This window comes from Vidua macroura, chromosome 11 (assembly GCF_024509145.1).
Source record: "Vidua macroura isolate BioBank_ID:100142 chromosome 11, ASM2450914v1, whole genome shotgun sequence".
In the NCBI taxonomy this organism is placed as follows: Eukaryota; Metazoa; Chordata; class Aves; order Passeriformes; family Viduidae; genus Vidua; species Vidua macroura.
The window spans coordinates 18,655,984-18,668,957 of NC_071581.1; the positions used below are offsets into that span (position 1 = coordinate 18,655,984).

Here is a 12,974-nt window from a genome sequence, read left to right on the forward strand (position 1 = left end):
TTTGTTGAAAGAGGAGGGTTATCCATACGTGATAAAGCCCCAGTCAGTTTGTGTTCCAGAGATTAAATAACCCTGGCCTGACTCATTTTTGTCATTGCCCATCAAAAACCAGTTCCACTGAAACGACACCCTAAGTTTTTTAAGCAGGAAAGCCCAACTATTCCTTGTAAAAGAAACTGCTCCTTTTCTCACTGTCTAGGAAAGTGTACTTTGAAGATATTAAAAAAAAAAAAAAAAAAAAAAAAGAAAAAAAAACCAAAAAACAAAACAAAACAACAACAACAAAAAAACCCAACAAAAACCAAAAAAAACAAGCAGTTAATATTTTCCTGGAGCCAGTGCTTACTACATCATGTCCATTCCTGATGCTGTCAATCATTATCCAGCCAGCACATTGTTCAGAAGGTGGAGCTGTCAGGCAGAAAGAATGAAAGGTAAGGAAAGGAAGGCTCCTGCTCCTTGCTGATGCCAAGGGTAAGTGAGATTATGTCAAACCTTTAAACAGAGTCCCCTTTCTCTGCCCCACCCCCTGCTCCTATATAACACACACTGCATTTAGCAATACCTGCTTCCACCCAGCCGGCGGTGGGGCGAGTGCTGCCTGCTCCCCCCTGCCGATGGATGCTGCGGCCAGCAGCCCCCTTGGCTGGCTCTGCACACGTGTCACCAGGCTTTTTGGGGTCCCCATGGCCCAGAGGAGCCCGCTGGGCAAAGCAAAGGTGCTGCTCTGCAGCCTCCTGCCCGCCTTGCTGTGTGTGGCCACGCTGGGGGCTGGCGGGGGGCTGGGGGTGTTTGTGGCCATGTGCCTCGTGTGCTCCGTGTGCCTGGGGGACAGCGACCTGCTGCCCGTGGGTGACAGAGCCGTGCTCATCACAGGTAAGGCGCTGCCAGTGCACAGAAACGAACAAAACCTGCCTTTTCTCACAAGTGGGCTGGAAAACTTCTTGTCCTCCGGTTAGTGCATGCTTGTGAGGGTTCCTTTTATCCTTTTTTCTGCTTGTTTTATTTGCTTTGGCAGAGATGGTTTTTTTTTTTTTTCCAGGTAAATAAGTGCTCTGAAATTAAGTGGAAAAGCATCTTAATAGATGCTATTATTTTTTAGTGTCTCATTTAATCTTTACAAGTAGCTTTTTAGACATACTTGTGAAATTAACTGGTGCAAGAAGCATAAGAATACTTCTGATGGTCTAATTTTTTAGGAGAGGCAGTAATTCCCGGGAGCCCTCAGAACACTACATTCATACATTATTTTTGTTTGCTTGAATTAATTGTGCTGGTTATGGATGTACAATTGTCTTTTGGGGGTGTGTGTGTACATACATACACTGTGTCTATCATGCACATATTTCAAGACACTGGTTTGGTGCCATCTCTTTGAAACCTTCTGTGAAATCATTTAGGAGGGAGTAATTCACTAGCAGAGAAAGTTCAGAGCTAATTAATTCAGTCTCTACTACCATTCTGATCCACTCAAAACCCACTTTTATTTTGCAGGGATGGCATTTTTGTAGCTTCATGGCTTTTCTCCTATTTCCTCTAAAACTTTAGGTATTGTTTATTTAGATATTGCTTATTTGTGTTAATCAAACCTTTAAACTGGAGTGCCTGCTGACTGCTTTTTGCACTCTTAACTTGCTGGGTTTTATTTTCTGGGTTTTTTTTTTTCCCCACTGGAATGCTGAATTAAGTTGCTTTGGTTTATATATAGCAATTTCTAGCAGAATTTCATTTTGTTTTATAGGGACACCTGGAAATAATTTAGATTTGCCTAGCAAGCTTTAATACAGGGATTAAATATAAAAGTTGAGAGAGGACAAGATCAGCAGCAAGAGCTCCCCTTGCAGTTTATCTGCCAGCTGGGTTTCTCCCTGTAAGTGTGTCAGGTGAAGATGGATATTGGTGTGGGGAATGGGGAGCAATCCTTTCCCACCTCTGCAGACTCAGGGGATGTGCTTGCACTTGGGCATCTCCTTGCTCTTTGTAAGACTGCAAATCTTCAGGATAAAGCACTCTCTGGGAGTGCTTATCTGCTCTGGAGTCTGAATTAGAGCAATATAAGGGAGTTGGGAGCATTTGGGTATAGTCCAGTAAGGGAATGTTCTTTCCTTGTACCTGTGCTGCAACTGTCCTGAAGAAATGCAAGTTTGGACATCTCTGACACTGACTAATTTGAGGAGGCTCTTCTTTGACTTTATTGGAGTCCTATGCAATCCATTAAACCCTCCATCAACTGAAACAGCAGTTTTACTCAACCTCTGTTTTGATTAAATTGCTCTGATTGTGGTGTTTTCCCCCATACCAACTACAGGATGTGTGGCCCGGTTCATTTGCAGGTGCAAGGTGCCTTTTAAGTAGATTTTGATGTCATTTTCTCCAGTTTAGACAAGACCTCAGGCAGGCATTTGGTGGAAAGTGGTGATTTTAATTATTTTTTCATTTTCCCTCTGCCTTTCAGCCCTGCAGGGCTGAGGAATGTGGCTGTGTCCTGAGCACCTGCCAGGTATTCCTTGAGAGCCTCTGGCCAGAGGCCGGAGCAAGCTCTGCTGCTCTCCCTGGATTCTGTCATGGGTTGTTCTGGTCCTCTTTGGATGTTCCTTGTACCAGTGCTGCTCTGCATTATAAATAAGGCAGCAGTTCAGTAGAATACCAGGGTAAGGGAAAAACTGTGCCCAGTGGTCAAAATGCTTTTTCACATGGATAACTGGGCATGTGAGCAGGCTCAAAGCCATTGCTGAAACTCTGCTGTGGATCCTGTGGGTGGGAGCAAGAGCTCCAATGTCCTTAAACAAGCTCCCAGCATGCAAACACTTTAGTGGTAAATGCAATAGCCACCTTCCCTAAAAATTAAATTACAACCAAGACCTGAAGTAACAGGAGTTGTGAAGTTCTGTCCCTGGTTAGTCTATGTGCATTGGGATGAATTTCTCCAGTTAATTTGGTCTTTCCATTCTTGGGGAGTGATTTGGTGCATGTTCAGCATGAGTTAATTGTAAATTCTCAGTAATGGATCCATCACAGTCAATAGTGACTGCTTTCTTTAAAATAAGTCTTCTCATAACCCACAAATTATTTTTGGCATAGAAGCAAGAGTGTGATTGGGAAGCAATTCTCCTTTTTTTTTTTTTTTTTTTTTTTTCCCTATGGAGACTCTTTGAATTCTAGGAGCTGGAAGAGTAAAGCTTCTCTGGACTTCAATAACAGATCTGAAACTTAAATCATATTTGTTTTGGAATTAAAAAGCCAGGGACAAACCCAGCATCAGGCAACGATCAAAACAACTTTTATGGCTTTCTTGGAATTGCTGTGCCCATCCCAAGTTCAAGTTGCATTCTCTTCTGCCCATTTTCAAGCTAAAGCTGCATCGTAAAACTTAGGTAATATGTAGCTGTGGCTGCGTACTTTCTGGAAATTATGAAAGAGGAAGGATTTGATCTAAAAGAAGGGTTTTTCACTAAAAGAAGGAAAATCACCCCACTCCCAAACTTAGTGTCTGGGATATTTGCAGGCTTCTTTCTGGCTCTTTAGGGAATTGAAAGAATGCAGGTTTATTCAGTCAGGTCAGGACTGGAGAAGCTTGATGTGATATTTGTAGTGTTCTGGTGCATCTTCAGCAAATTGCAGACTTCAGAAATGCCAAAAAGCTGATTTTTTTCTTCCTAGGAATTAAATAGAGCATGAGCAATTCTTTTCTACTTTTTCAAGATGCGCTGATTGATCCAGACATTTAGTACGTGTTTTCTTCAAGCCACCTGGAATTAATATTTTTCACCAGTCAGGACTAAAGCCCCATTTAAAAAGACAGAACCCAGAAAAGAGGATCTAGCATGCTTATGATGAGTCTCTTTGGCAATCTAATTCTATTGACAACATACTTTGACTGTAGGAGCAGACCTGTGAATAACACTGATGTCTTTCTTGGTGTGCCAAAATCACACCAAGAAACCTTCAGAATTTTATAGTAGGGTTAAGTAGGAAGTATTGCAGCTCTTCCACAAACAAGAAAATAGTAAAAGATCTGGCAGGAGTTCCAGTCCTTTCTCTCACATTGGTTTCCAGGGTTTGGGAGCTGAACATTGATGTAGCAAATTGTTATTGCAGGAGATGCTGGATCCCAGTGCACAGCAGCATCCAGGACCTTTCTCTGCTGTAGTTACAGTGGAGGATCTGGTGCAGAATTGTAGAACAGGCTGATGCTTTACAGTGTAAAAACTGTATTAATTTATTAAACTCCTAATTTTCCTCCTAATCTTGTCCTTTGCAAAGCTCCTGAAGCACAGCCCCTATGAACTCCTTCCCTGTCACTCCTGTGTCACTGCTCTGGGAGGCTTGGTGGGGACATGGGTGATGTGTTTCTTTCCTTATGGAGTAAGTTTCACTGCAGGTGGGAAGAATGGAAACCAGAATTTTAAAAATGGAGAGAAAACACTTAAAATTAACTTATAATAAATGGAGATGTTGGTTGATGAGAAGTGAATGTGACCCAGGACCGTGTGCTGGCAGCCCAGACATCCGGCTGTGTCCTGGTCTCCTTCCAAAAAACGTGTGGGCTGCAGGGGAGGGGGGATTCTGATGTGGCCCTGCTGAAGTGAGTCCAGAGAAGGCTACAAAAATGATCAGAGGACTTGGAACACCTCCCCTGTGAATACAGATGTAGAGAGCTGGGATGGCTCTGGGGAGACCTTGGAGGCTCTTCCAGTGCCTAAAGGGGCTCCAAGAGAGCTGATGACAAGGGCATGAAGTGACAGGACAAGGGGGAATGGCTTCAAACTGAAAGACAGCAGGTCGGGATCAGATATTAGGAAGAAATTCTTCCCTGTGAGGGTGGTGAGGCCCTGGCACAGGGTGCCCAGAGATCCCTGGAAGTGTCCAAGGCCAGGTTGGACAGGGCTTGGAGCCACCTGGGAAGGTGGAAGGTGTCCCTGTCCATGTCAGGGAGTTGGAATGAAATGATCTTCCAGGTCCTTTCCAACCCAAACCATTTTGTCTTTTAGTTTGTAGCAGCACCAAAATACTCTGTCACAGGGACAGACTCGTGAATCAAATTATTTGTTAAGTATCCTTCATTGGTGCCTGATGGGAAGAACTACATAATTGTGATCCCAAAGACCATTGTTTGTTTGCTCTAATAGTGCTTCCTGCAGCTGCTAGGTCATCCCTTTATATAGACAAAGTTTGGGAATAAGTTTGGAAGATGATAGAGAGGGTAAGAGAAATTCTGATGCAAATTTACATGAATTCAGTAGCTGACTTAGCACAAAAATGTCATTTGGAAGCTTTCTTAGGTTCTGAAAACATTGGAAAGCTTTGCAGGTAAAGCAACAGTTGCTTAGTTTTGGCTTGGTTACAGTCTGTAATAAAAAGTGCTTATCTGAGGGATCTTGTGTGGTAGATGTGTGAATGAAATAATGCTACTTTTTGGAAGGTAGAAATAGAATCCAAGAATTTGAATCTGAAAGCCCTGTAATTGCTTTGCCCATTGGAGATTTCAAGTTAAAACATTAGTGTGGTGGTTTTTTTTTTTGCTGTTTGGTTTTTTTCTTACATACTTTTGTTATCAGGTTTCAGTCTGATTATTTGTATAAAACCAAAGTAGGGCTTTATTTCTTCTCTACGTATAAAGTCAGAGCATCTGTCAGTGGCAGAGGGTGAAATGATTCCACCAGCTCCGAGTCAGAAGAACATGACCTGTCAATCTTTGAGGAACATTTAAAGGTCCAGCTCCTCAAACTTCAGATCTGAACCTTTCTTTCTACTGACATATGTATTTCAGGGACTTTGTCATCATATTTTTGTTTATATTTGCATGGCTTTCCAATGTGTGTATTTTTTTTTTTTTAATGGTGTAGGACAGACCTACTTTCCATATTTTTTTGATGCTTTCAGGAAGTGACACTGGGATTGGACATGCACTGGCTAAATACCTGGACAGCTTGGGTTTTGTTGTGTTCGCTGGGGTTTTGAACAAGGATGGCCCTGGAGCTGAGGAGCTGCGGCGTTCCTGTTCCCAGAGACTCTCAGTCCTGCAGCTGGATATCACCAACACCACTCAGGTCAAGGAGGCCTACCTGACAGTCTCAGAGAAGGTGCAAAATGCAGGTACAGCTTTTTTCTCCCCTCTTTACAATGGAAGTCCTGATGTAGCAGCTTAGCAGGTGCATCTCATGGCTGCACCATGGCTTAGGTGTGTAGGACATTTCCAGGGTAAAGTCTTGGGCAGTCAGGGCATTTCCATCCATGACTTCTGTTTTCTGGGATATGGGAAGATGATAGTGACTGGCCAAGGAGTGGGGGATGTGCATCTATAGCTGCAGATCATCTCTGCTTTGGTCTTAAGTCATCATCCAGCTGACTGGAGTAATCCTTATGGAGTTGTTTTCCTGGTGTGTTGCAGCCTTGTGCTTTCTCCTCTTCCCAGGGCTCTGGGGTGTCGTGAACAACGCAGGAATCCTGGGCTTACCTGCTGATGGGGAGCTACTCCCCATGAGCACCTACAGGCACTGCATGGAGGTGAATTTCTTTGGGGCTGTGGAGGTGTCCAAGACTTTCTTGCCATTGCTCCGGAAATCGCAGGGGAGGCTGGTGAACATATCCAGCATGGCAGGTGAGCTGGGCTAAAGCACCACATCAAGTCCTGGAGCACATGCCAAGGAAGGCATCTGTCAGTCTGGGTCGTCAGTATATCCAGGGAATAAATGTTAAGATAATAAATCCAGGTTTTTCTTTAGTTTGGGATACTACTCCCAGAAAACAGCCTTTAAAGAAGAGTTTAATGTGGCTAAAATGTGCTGTGAAAAAAATCCCAGTAAAATTAAGATCTTGTGTTCTAGATGCTGTGAGAGATAACTTTGTGAGCTTCCATAAAGATGGCTGGTACATCACAGGTATTTCTATAACATGTTCAGGCAGAAATCTGTGTTTGTGATATCTGTTGATAACTTGGGAGCTGTGTGTCTATATTTCTCTAAAAATATTTTGGATGTCTTAGAAATACTTAGTCCTAACTTATTAGCAAAGTGGTATTTTGCCATGAAAAAAATTTAAAAAGGTTTTGGATTTTAACATATGCTTTTAATTTCTTTCCCCATAAATTTTGATATATATGCATGTCTTTATAACCTGACCTTCTATTCTAGGAGGACAGCTGAGATGCTAAGATGTAGGAACTAATGTAATACAGTAATGCAGTATCTGGTAGCCAACAGCTGAGGAGCAAGAATGCTCCTTTGAAAATGAGACCTGCTAGAAGCAGGAGGTCATGCTGCTGGAAAGTATTTTGGAGTTAGAGCTCTTAGGGATTTGCTGGGTCATGTGCTCCCCACATTTTTCTTTGCCCTTCTGCATATCTAGAGTCTCCCTCAATCCTGCTGCTTTGAGGTGGCTTGTGTAGGTGTTCCCTTTATGCTGAGGATGTGGCTGCAGTCTGGCTATCAGGCAATGACTGTCTGGCATTGCTTTCTCTTTATAATCCCAGATAAGCTCTGTATTTGCATGCCTGTGTTCATTGTTTATTGCTGACACGCTGAGAAATCGGGACTGAATTATCAGAAGAACCTTTCTGCTGCTGCTCTGAGGCCAGAGCCCTGTTTCCTCTGTGCACCCAAGTGAAGCTCTCACTGTGGGTGTTTTGGGGCAGATGTCTTAATTCCTTGTGAGAATCCCTGAGCTGCCTTGAAGGAATAAATGCATTTATCCCTGTGCTGAGTAGTGTGCCCTTACAGGAGCTGATCATGACCCTGCTTAAATTCCAGCTGTCTGCAGAGATGTTGTTGCACACAGGCTGGTTTGGGTGAAGAGTTTCCTCTTAACTCAGGGTCTGGGGGTCCTTTGGTAAAACATTAATGGAGAAGTTAGTGAGGTCTCATTGTGCTGAATCTATTCCTGTCTGTGTAGGGCTCATTTAACTGGGCTCAGGTTAGCCTGACCTCAGAGGGGAAAGTATGTGATTCCATTGGCTCAAACCAATCCAGCTTATTGAGATGCATACAGAAGAATAATTAACATATAATTGGCCTGACTTCTTCAAGGGAATGGCTCTGTGTAAACAGCTCCTGTGATACCTTGGTCATCCCAGTACAATACCCAATAGCACCAGTGGCTTACCTGAAAATCCCCCTGTATCTGAGGTATTTTCCTTTAAAATACTCGAGGACATTGAGATGAATGTGTAGCGTGTGAAACAGAGGCAGGATGTGCCCAACTGCCCATGCAGGCAGGAGAAGGAGGGATGTGTCTCAAGGAAAGGATTGTTCATTCTGTTCCCTCCTCCCAGCACAGCCTGTGGTGGCTGTGATGATCTTAAACCTGTGTGCTGATAATACCAACCTTGTGGGGGAAGTGGGAGGGCTGTGGAAGATGCTCAAATCAAAGCATGTTTGTATTTTTCTAGCACTGAAGTAGTGACAATCTGACAGTTTTTTGGGACAGAGGAAATCTCTGCATTTGGGAGACACAGTTTTTTGGAAGCTTGCTTTTGTAAATGTACTGGCTGTTCTCATAGCTTTCCCATCTGAACAAATGTTTCTGGGATTGAAAAAGATGGGATATAACTATAGGCAGGGGATCTGCCTCTATGCTGGGTCTCAGGGAGTCCAGTCACTCATGGGGTGTGATTCCAGCTTTGGTGTGCAAGAGGGTTTCCCCACTCTTGCATTATTTTCTCTGGCCTTTCTGGTAAGAACAGGAAAGACAGTTTGCTTTATAAAGCTAGAACTGAGATTACTTACCCTGTTCTGTGGTTTATTGCAGGGGCTTGAAGTCACAAGAACAGGAGTATAAAACTACTACTTCACTATTTATATGAACTAAATAATTCAGTGTTTCTCAAATCAACAGTCATAACTTTCAGCAGTTTTTACCCTTAAATGCAGTCCAGTTTATTTTTTCTGCCCTACAAGGTGTCTTACCAGGTGTTACTGAGTGTAACTGCTGTAAGCAACTGTTCATTTACAACTTTCACTCTTTTTTAACCTCTAGCAAGAAGAGATTCCCTCACTGACTTGTCTTTAACCTCAGGGAGAGAGGCATAATTTTGGTTGTGCTATAATCTCCCTTCTAAATCATGAAAATAAAGGCTGGGAAGAGCCACTGTTGAGGTTTATCAGGTTTCTATTGCTCCTGCAGGAGGCATTCCACTACCGAGGTACGCTGCGTATGGGGCATCCAAAGCAGCTCTGTCCATGTTTTCTGGAGTAATGAGGCAAGAGCTTTCCAAATGGGGCATTAAAGTCATGGCAATTCATCCATCAGGCTTCAGAACAGGTTGGTGCTTGACATTTTGGGTTGTTCTTTCTGCTTCTCCTCTTTCCCTGTAGTTCAGCAGCCTCAAACGGAGCCCCGAGTGATTCTCAGGGGTCGGATGTTTTTTCCCATTCTTTATGTGGGTTATGGAAATGAAGCTCAGTGTTTTTTTGTGAGAGATGCTCCCTCCAGCTCTGCACACTGCCTGCCTCCCCTCTCCTGGGCAGAGCTGTCTTTGCTTTGAGGCAGGGCAGCATTCAGGCAGTTGGTGCCTTCCCTTTGCCCCAACTTTGTTGGAGCTGACAAACGGAGCTGCACTGTGTGCCCAGTTTGAGTTTATGGCTCACTTGTCCCACCTGGGAGCTTCAGGTCCCCCATCACTCCTCCCTTCCTCAATATCAGAGCTCTCTTTATTGAGCTGCTCTGTCTTGCTTGGCAGTATCTGCAGCAATACCTCTCATCCTGCTTCCTTGCTGTCAATGTCCTCTGATCTTTCCTCTCCACTCCTTCCCTGTGTGCTCCTGATGCTTTCTGTTCCAAATTCTTCTCCCCCTTCAACTGAGCACTTTTTGCAGAGCCTGTCCAGCTTCTAGACTCATCTCCTGCTGCACATGCCCTCAGTGCACCCCATGCCTACCTAGAGCATTTTTTTATGTCAATGTAAATCAAATTGGTCTTTTTCATAAAATGCTGCTTCCCTGAATGCTTCTCTCCTGGGAAGGGCCCTGGGAGGCTCTGGGCTCTGACAGCTTTGTGTGATCAGTGAAACCTGCCTGAGGCTTCACCTTCAGGGCCCTGCTTAGCTGCTCTCAGGTTTATGGGTAAAATTGAGTCCTGGGGTTTGAGACTTAAATATTTTTAAAAAGATTTTTCTTTATTTGCTATGTTTAATTTTTGGTAGCTAGGCAATAATTCCATTGGAGAAGCCCCTGCTTTCATTCCTACATTATGAAGATGGGGTGGACAAATAGATTAAATTACAATTTTAAATCTGTCCTAATAGAATGCTAATCCTTCAGGAAATGAGTATTGACATACTAATGTCTCCTGTGAAAGGGCAGTTTAGCACTTGGCCAACCCAAGTGAATCCTGTTCATCTTAGTTTGCCTGTCCTCAGTTGTTTATAATAAATACTGATTGGAAACCTCCACAAAATGAATCGGGACAGAATGACAAAGGGGGGAGGAGGGGGAAAGAAAAAATGCTGATTTGGCTGTGAGAGAGCATTTTTAGGTAGAACAGGGAGCCAAATGGGGCATGAACATTGTGCTTTTTGTGTAGCACAAAGCACTCGTGCTTTTCCTCCTCTTCCAGCTAAAAGCACTGGCTGCTGACCAGCTGTGGTGTTTGTTCTTCACTGCCCCAGTTTAGATCAACACTGACTATTAATTACAGATTTATTCCTTTCAAATCCAGCCCCAAACCCCCTTGCTATCCTGTGATGTTGCTCCTGCAGGTATCGAAGGCACAGCAGAGCAGTGGGACAAGCAGGAGAAGGAGCTGATGGAGAGCGTCCCGGCAGACACCAGGCAGGCCTATGGAGAGGAATATCTCCCAAGGCTGAGGAATTACCTCCTCCACCTGCCCTCCTACTGTGCCCCCGACCTGTCCCCCGTGCTGGGCTCTGTCCTGCATGCTCTGCTGGCCAGGAGACCCCAGGGCCTCTACACCCCTGGCAAGGGGGCCTACGTCCTCCTCTGCATCTTCTGCTGCTTCCCCCTCTGGTTCTACGACTTCTTCATTAGAAAGGTGCTGAGTGCTGAGTTCCCAGGGAGCTGAGAGCATCAGGAGATGAAAACAAGAACCTCTGAGGTGTCCACTGGTGTTTATCTCACTGGATGAGGTAGCTGGGAAGAGCTCTGTACAGACACTGCTGCTTATTGTGCTGCCTTTGTTAAGTTGCATTAACATTAAATCTTTGTGTTAAGAGTCATGTTTGGGAAAAGCAGTGGATAAACATAAATAGAAAGGTATTCCCAGATGGGACATTTTTTGAGGAATTTTAGTGTTTTCCTGTTGTCTTTGTATCCTGCTTTCTGTGTAAGGTACCTCATGAAATCATGTAGTTCCTGTCTGCTTCTAAAGGCATCACCAACACACAAGAGATGCAGAATATGTTTTGTTAAAGCAAAACAAAAACCCCTAGAGAGTCACCAACCTTAAATCTTGTAAAAAGTTTAATATTTTCCTATTGTTGAAGAGACTTAAAACTGTGTAATGCAAGTCTTTTTCTCTATAGCTTCAGCCTAATATGTTTGGGATCTGGTGTTTTTGTTCTGTTGTTGAACCTGAGAAATGATTATCATTTCCCCCCCAAGTTTTGTAATGTATACATTCAGTTTCAATGTATAGTTTTAAAGTTTGTAATGTGCTCTCTTTGCTAGAATAAAAAACATAAATTGGCTGGGGGTGGGGGAATGAATGCAAACAGATCAAGATCTTTATGAAGAGATGATAAACAATTTCCTTCCTACAGTACTAAAAATAGTCATAGTGGGTATATCAGCTGCTAATTTAGGTCTGTCTGGGTCATTCTGTGCATTGCCTGTATATGCCTGTGCTTATCTAATTGTTAGTAAACTCTAATGTCACTTCTGCTTTTTGTACAATTCCTTACTCAAGTCTGGGTTTACAAAGAATTCATGTGATACCTGATACCTTCTTGTGTCTCCCTCTGCTTTGGGGGGAGTTTGTGCTCACTCGTCCAAGATCAGTCAATCTTCATGGGGCTTTGCTGGAGTCCAGTGCCCAGCTTCTGATGGATTGGGGTCACCCCCCTTCCCTGACTTCATTCCAGGAGCACCAGGTGCCCTCCCTCCACTCGCCAATGGCAAGTGGTTGGGCAACTCACCTGTATTTTTCCTGCCTTTTTGCATTGTCTGTCACATCCCTGGGCTTTGAAAGGCTGTGATACTTTGAAAGAAATCCTCATCCCCCCAAGTCCCATGGTTTGGCCATGTGTCCTGTTCTTGACGAGATGCATTTCTTTTCCAGTGATGATAAACTGAAAGTGATCACATTCTGAGCTTTAAATGTAGCCACATTTTTTTTCCTTTCCTTCATGAGCAACTTCTAACTCTTCTGTCATAACCCTACTCGTGTGATGTGCTCTTGCACTCAACTGGACAAAATCCCTATTTAATTTGCAGCTATGGTATTTATTCCTCACTGTCCTATGTCTGTCACATCAATGCCAGGCTCCTGTAGATGCACAGAGGATGCTCAGAGGGCTCGGGCCGTCCTTTCAATCTGTGTTCCAGTGGGGGAACCCTCCTGTCCTGAACACTTTCTCACAATAGCTGCTTTTGCTACTAAGGTTTATCACCTGCTGGGTTTGTATCAGTGCCCTGGTTGCAGAGTTTTGCTTTCCTTGGAGGAAGTGCACTCAATGTCTTGAACTCAGGAAATCTGAGACTATTTCTCTCTCTCTCTCTCTCTCTCTCTCTTTCCCAATTTTTTCCTTTATCTATTTCCCCTCATTTTTTAGTATGTCAACAAAAACGTGTAATAAAACAATATAATATTTAGTAACCAGATGGTTGTGACTCTTTGTCTTGTCTCACCCTTTGTGCCTTTTGGGGCTCAGTGCTCCATCCCCTGCCTTGTTCCCACAGCAGGAGAGCACTGAGGGGGAAGGGGTGGGGAGCTTTTCCAGGGAAGAGGGACAAATGGCAGCTGGTGTCCTGTTTTGGGCAGGATGAGATCCCAGTTGGCTCAAAGGCAGCTTGGAAGGAGAG

The 12,974-nt window shown here is 43.8% G+C and overlaps 1 protein-coding gene across 1 annotated transcript; it reads left to right on the forward strand.

The window, feature by feature from the left end:
- Positions 1–617: 617 nt before the first annotated feature.
- Positions 618–12,768, forward strand: HSD17B2 (hydroxysteroid 17-beta dehydrogenase 2). The gene is made up of 5 exons (XM_053987534.1): positions 618–876; positions 5,884–6,096; positions 6,416–6,601; positions 9,121–9,258; positions 10,694–12,768. Exons 1-5 carry the CDS (start codon positions 618–620, stop codon positions 11,014–11,016), a joined length of 1,119 nt encoding a protein of 372 aa, XP_053843509.1. The 3' UTR covers positions 11,017–12,768.
- The last annotated feature ends 206 nt before the right edge of the window (positions 12,769–12,974 follow it).

What these genes read in the sequence shown, in the direction of transcription:
- HSD17B2 (XM_053987534.1), top strand. Translation starts at nt 618, where the DNA reads ATGGATGCTGCGGCCAGCAGCCCCCTTGGCTGGCTCTGCACACGTGTC. An exon ending in AGAGAAGGTGCAAAATGCAG is followed by an intron (nt 6,097 to 6,415) that starts GTACAGCTTTTT and finishes TCCTCTTCCCAG; the next exon opens with GGCTCTGGGGTGTCGTGAAC. An exon ending in GAACATATCCAGCATGGCAG is followed by an intron (nt 6,602 to 9,120) that starts GTGAGCTGGGCT and finishes TTGCTCCTGCAG; the next exon opens with GAGGCATTCCACTACCGAGG.